At 41.6% G+C, this 6,021-nt stretch overlaps 1 protein-coding gene across 1 annotated transcript; it reads right to left on the bottom strand.

The window, feature by feature from the left end:
- Positions 1 to 2,856: 2,856 nt before the first annotated feature.
- On the bottom strand, positions 2,857 to 5,595 carry LOC108800902 (protein eyes shut-like). Its single transcript, XM_018572883.1, has 4 exons — positions 5,589 to 5,595; positions 3,737 to 4,998; positions 3,434 to 3,542; positions 2,857 to 3,264 (listed from the first exon to the last, which is right to left on the bottom strand). Exons 1-4 carry the CDS (start codon positions 5,593 to 5,595, stop codon positions 3,098 to 3,100), a joined length of 1,545 nt encoding a protein of 514 aa, XP_018428385.1. The 3' UTR covers positions 2,857 to 3,097.
- Between the last annotated feature and the right edge of the window lie 426 nt (positions 5,596 to 6,021).

The raw sequence follows: 6,021 nt of genomic DNA, 5'->3' as shown, positions 1-6,021 counted from the left end.
TTTGGACCTCCTGTGAAGTCTTACTGATACGCAGTGGTAGAGCAGCATAATTGCTGTGGGAGAAGGTGTAATTGAAAAGGAAGCCCAGCGGTTTTTTAAATAACTAGCGAGTCGCTGACCCAAAGAAAGCATTCCATCAACTCCCAGCTTAGTGAAGCAAGGATGGGATGGGGGAGGGGTTTGGGCAGTGGTTGGGAACATCCACGATCCGATGTTGAACATGATAAATGCCCTTTAAAAAAGGAACCTACTCACAAAAGAAACCGGGAGCCATTTTCTAGCCCTTCTGCAGAGCATGGACTTGGACCGTATTGAAGCCAGTGGGACTGCATGATGCAGCTCTGTATTTTGTAATCCAATAATGTATGTTTATTTTTAATGCAAATAGTACAGGTACAGTGTGGCCAGTCCAGGGGTGGGGTAGAGACTGGCAAATGTAAGAAACTGCAGCAGTTGAGAGAGAGAAATATATATAGATATATTTTTTTTAAATTATATATAATTTCTTTTTGTCCATTTAGTTGAGCTTTACCATTCAATTCAGACACAAAAGACAATTCAAATTTTCCAAGTTACATTTTTATTACATTAAACCCTTACAACACATTGCTTGACATTTTGTCAGCATAAAGATTGCTACAATCCTGAAAGAACAAAAAAGACAAAAACTGTGTGTTGCATAAAGTCGTAGCAAAGTTGTAAAGGCACAAAAAGATCAAACTTTAACTGAAAAATACAATTTACACAGTTTACAAGTTAACCGTTTTATTGCTGGTTCCTCACCTTCGGTCCCTGAGTCAACAAGCCCTTTTTAATGAAATGGCCCCTTGTATTCAGAGGACTCGGGAGTAAGAGCAGCTCGTTGTGGGTGAAGCCACTCTATGTCCCACCGTCTGAATACAAAAAGTCCGATCAGGGATAAGGCAAGAATTAAAACAATCCTAGTCGAAAACATTTTAAACCTATTTACAGATATAAAACATCCAGCAGAGTAAAAGCGGTCTGCTGAAGGATTACATTAAAACCATGGGAGGGGGAGTTATCAATGGGGCTTATTCAAGTCCATCCAGGATGCCCCCAAACAGTGCCTGGTATTCAATACACACCTTCCTGAAAGGACCATCTACACACCTCAAAAAGGACCAACCGTAGGAGAAGTGTCATACCTTAAGAGTCCACTCACACTTGTGTTGCAGCACACATCAATGCATGCCACAGGTTAGATACTTTAAATGGTGCTAGTTTACACCTGCGCAATGCATTGACAGGTGTTGGATTTCTGATGTCAATGTACGTAACATGATGTACTCCCAGTGTAAAGCTGGTGTAGAGAGCCGGAATGGTAAAAATGACATCAGCCAGTAAAACACGCTTTGGGCCCTGCTGTAAACCTTCTAATGTATACCTACACAGCCACTTCGAAGCACTGTGCTGTCCATTTACAACTGCGTGGTGGGCCGTAACGCTTTGTGAGGAAAAAGTACGATGCGGCACACATTCCGGGAGTAACAATGCAGATAGCAAAATCCTATAGTAGCCTGACAAGCTGGTCGCTAATCTTCTCAACAGGAAATAAAAAGTAGAAAATAAAACCTTGGTCATTGCCAACAAACTGTCCCTATGGAGTGAGATACACAAGTAGCACGGAATAGTAATTAAATCGGTAATGACCAAAAACTCCAAATGTGTAAGATCCCCTACATACAACTTGTGTAACGCATACTCGTGCCTCAATCCCCAGCTTTCTAAAGGGGTCTCACTGAGATCCCAGAGATGGCAAGTTAGGCATGGGGATATTTGTGTTGGAATCCTTTAGGAGATGCAAGACAGTGGAATGTCATATTGAAATGTCATTTCAATGTATAAATTTATTATTATTATTTTTTTTTTTAGACACAAACTCCTCTCCATGCATAAATACCATCTAAAAAAAAATAAAAAAAAGGAAGGATAGCAGGTCAGGACAAACTGGCTAGTATAAAAAAAAAAAAAAACCCCTCTAACCCACGCTTACACTTTCCCTCATGTCGTACCAATTTTACATCACAAATATACACGTGGCATGAAGAAAATATACAAAAAAGGTTGGCACTGCACTCAATACAGAAAAACAAAAAAAATGATGGAAGTGTCGACCTAAAAATCACAATCCTGCACAGCGTTTATAGCAAGCAAAATCTGTTAAAAGCAAGACATTTAAAAAATAAAAACAAAAAGAACTTGGACCTGTTGACAGGGTAGTGCAATAGATTAAACAGTTGAGAAAATAAAAATAAAAAAGGTGCACATTGGAAAACTTATTGCTTGAATAGTCCACTGAGTGTGCACAAGTCTGTGTAAAGCCAGGAATAAATGTGTGGCAGTTTAAAGCTTCAGCATGAATTTTAACAAACACCCCTTGGCACAGCCTGAAGATTGGATATGGGTGCATTGAATGGACACTGAGCACAGTGCCACATTGTTACACAAGATATGGGTCATTGGAAATGTGAACCTTTGTTTTAATTGGTCTGACTTATCACTGGTGGGATGGGAGGAGCTTGTGCTGCTTATAGCCAATCAGATTGCAACTGTTGCCCATACAGTGCAAGATACAAAAATGGCTGCTGCAATCTGGTTGCTACAGACAAGTCAGCCCAGTGTTTCATAAAAGAAAAGCTTACAATGTAAGTGCTGTTATGGGGTCAAAACTAAAAACAGAATAACCGTTTTAGCTTAAAAATAAAATAGCGGCAGGGGAATCTGTCTGAAAGTCGATTTGGTTGTGGCAGAGCGAACGAACGCCGATGCCAAGTTCTTGGTAAAGAGAATGTTGGACGCATTTGTACTCGTCTGTCTTCGGTGCATCTGAAGTCGAAACCTTTCACCTCAGTCCAAGTCAGTCTTTTGAGCGCAGCAGGTCAGAAAACGGCCTTTATCTTGTGGTGGATTCACATGGTGTTGTACAGAAGCCACTTTTTAGGACCTTTTGGCTTTAATAAAATGTCTATTGGAGTCTGTACCGTACAAAGGCCAGAGGAAAAGCTGTGGGTGCAGATCAAGGAAGTAGACAAGGCCGTTGGGGCAGTTGAAGTGAAAAGGCTTTAGCAATGGACGTCTATGCATAGAACTCCCTCTGTTCCCGTGGTTTCTGGTATCCCCCGTTTGATTGTTTTGGCTCCTCCAAGGAGTAGCTTCCTTCATCTTTCTTCTTCATCCTGTAGAGCACGAATGCCACCAAGGACGCAGCAAACACCAATCCTGCTATACCTCCGGCAATGATACCTGGAATGAAAAGTAATGCATTAGGCTGAGGTATTAGGAGCTGAAGGCTCACTTGTGCTATAAGAAAAAGATGGGGGGGGGTGTTAAGGGTTGCACAATAGTTCTTGATGCATTATATGACCATTGCTATGCGTATTGCATGCATGCCGCCAACACTTTCTCCACTTACCTGCTAGAAGCTCCTTCCTTTCCATGATTCCATGTGAGGCGCCTGAACTGCCATCGGGGGCCATTCTGTCACTTTTATCAAGTGGAACTGTGGCTTCAAAAAAAATGTCCTGCAGAAATAACAAAAACCTATTAACAAGGATTCAATTACACGGTCTAAATCCTTGGTTATCAACTGGAGGGTCTTTTTTTTTTATATTCACTTTAGAATGATCCAATATATAATTTCTCTAATATGATCAGTGTCATAGAACATAAAAAAAAAAGTTAGAGCTTTCTTCAAACACAAAATCCCAAGACTCACATCGGTTTCCACTGATCCATCTCCCGATTCATCCTCTGAAGAATCAGTGCCATCGTCATCTTGTGTCGGGCTAACAGGGTGGACATATTGCACAGTTGAGCCAACAGGTTCGTCCTCTTCAGATATGACTGAAATCTCAGTTGTGCTTTCTGCAGGTGGTACGTTGATCCTTCTACCCTTTGGTTCGTGGGTATGAACTATAGGCTGCTCAGAGACAGTTGATTGGGTGGCTTCTGGTGTAGTTGTATGATGATGGTGGTGTTTGTGGTGATGTTTATGGTCATTATGCTTATCTTCACTAGGTGGTGTTGTGGTAGCTTCTCCTTGATGGTCCTGATCTTCAGGCTCAGGATAATCTGGCTTTTCTGTTTCAATAACATCAAACCAATCCAATGGGACCGCAGTAGTAGCTGTAGTAGTGTGATTATGATGGTGGTGATGGTGAGGTTTATGAGTATGAGCTTCATCTGCCACCGTAGTCTTTTCCTCAGAGTCTACAAAGACTGGAATTTCAGCAATATCTGCCAGATCTACAGTTGTCTCTTCATGTGTAGATGAAGTACTAGTTAAGCCAGAGGTTGTTTCTGGATGGTCAACATGTTGGACACCTGAATCTTCAGGTGTTGGCATCACTTCTACTAGATCATCCACGTCACCCTCAACTGGTGTACTTGTGGTAGTTTCTTCAGGGGTGACAAAAAGCTTTTCAACTTCAGCAGGACTAGCAGTTGTCTCCTCAATTACAACAGGACTAGCAGTTGTCTCCTCAATTACAACAGGACTAGCAGTTGTCTCCTCAATTACAACAGGACTAGCAGTTGTCTCCTCAATTACAACAGGACTAGCAGTTGTCTCCTCAATTACAACAGGACTAGCAGTTGTCTCCTCAATTACATCAAACTTGGCAGGAGTGGATGTAACCGGCCTGATTGTATGATGATGATGGTGGTGGTGGTGGTGGTGATGGTGTTTCTTTACATCAGTATCTGATTCTACAACAGATGTCTGGTGGCTCGTAGGTTCAATAGTTGTACCTTTCTCCACAAATGGTTCTTTCCCAACAGGATGGAAAGCAAAAACATCCTCAACGGGATCATGTGGCTTGGTAGTTGGAGTGTGTTGTGTAGTATTTTCTTCAATTTTCTCTTCAATAGCAACATCCAGCTTCGGGGCTGTAGACAACTGTGTAACTGTGGTGACCAGAGGGGCGGCCGGTGTTGATAAGACATCCCCGTCTTCGGAATCATCTTCTACCGAGAAACCTAAAAAATTAGGAAAATGTATTCATGAAATGGTTACAAAACAGATGTATCTTTTCTAATGCATTTACACCTAGTGCAGCACCACAAAACATGGAGAACTGTCTCACTCTACCACAAACTGCATGGGCAGGACTGATCATCCTACCATATTACATGCGGTGCCAAAACTTGAGCCTGTTAAGGAAAACCATTCAATAGATTTGCTTCTGTCAAATTAGGGTGTTTCTCATTCACATGTATTACTTTTTTGTTAGCCACCCCCTTATTTAATGTGTTTTCCCTCAGGCTTTTTAAATACAAAAGTAGCAATTTAAGGGGCCGAAAAAGTCATGATCTCCAGCCATGTGTCCAGTCTAATGGGCTTCTGCACCATTACTTATAAACATAATGAGCAGTGAGTTAGGGAGGTCACAGTATCTAGCTGGCCACCACTGCGCTACAAAATTAGTTGGACAGTAAATTTAGAAGTCTTCATTGTCCTGCTTTACAGTGCCACATTAGTCAGCAAGTTGCACTTAAAATGCACCATAGATTCTATTAAGAGGACCAAAGAACACAGACACGGTTACAGGCCACAGAGGATAGCTTACTTTCCATACCTGAGCCTGAAAAATCCTCATCATCCCCAGAGCCATCGAGGTCTTCAGGAGAAGCAGTTTTCACATCATTCTGAAAAAGACAATAAAAACAGCACTGAGTATATGAAGAAACAAGCATTTAGCTTCAATACAGTTCCACTTTGTACGCCGGATCTTTCAAAACCAGAAAAAGGCCAATGACAGAGGCTTTTCTACCATTTGAGTATTTGGTGTAGTGGGTGGGTGGGGGGGGTCTGTCATTTTAGGTACACCATTCTCCCTGAAGACACAAGAACAATGCTGACAAATAAACAATGCCCAGAATCATAATGTAGCTGGCTTCATTTATGTACCAGTTTCTCCCCTCCAAGGTAATGGGGAAATATTTGCAGAGATCTGTATCTGTAACTTTCTACAACTAGACCTTCGATGAAGAGGTGCCATT

Source organism: Nanorana parkeri, unplaced genomic scaffold (genome assembly GCF_000935625.1).
Source record: "Nanorana parkeri isolate BGI_ZX_2015 unplaced genomic scaffold, ASM93562v1 scaffold2157, whole genome shotgun sequence".
In the NCBI taxonomy this organism is placed as follows: Eukaryota; Metazoa; Chordata; class Amphibia; order Anura; family Dicroglossidae; genus Nanorana; species Nanorana parkeri.
This window is presented reverse-complemented; position numbering and strand designations above follow the sequence as displayed.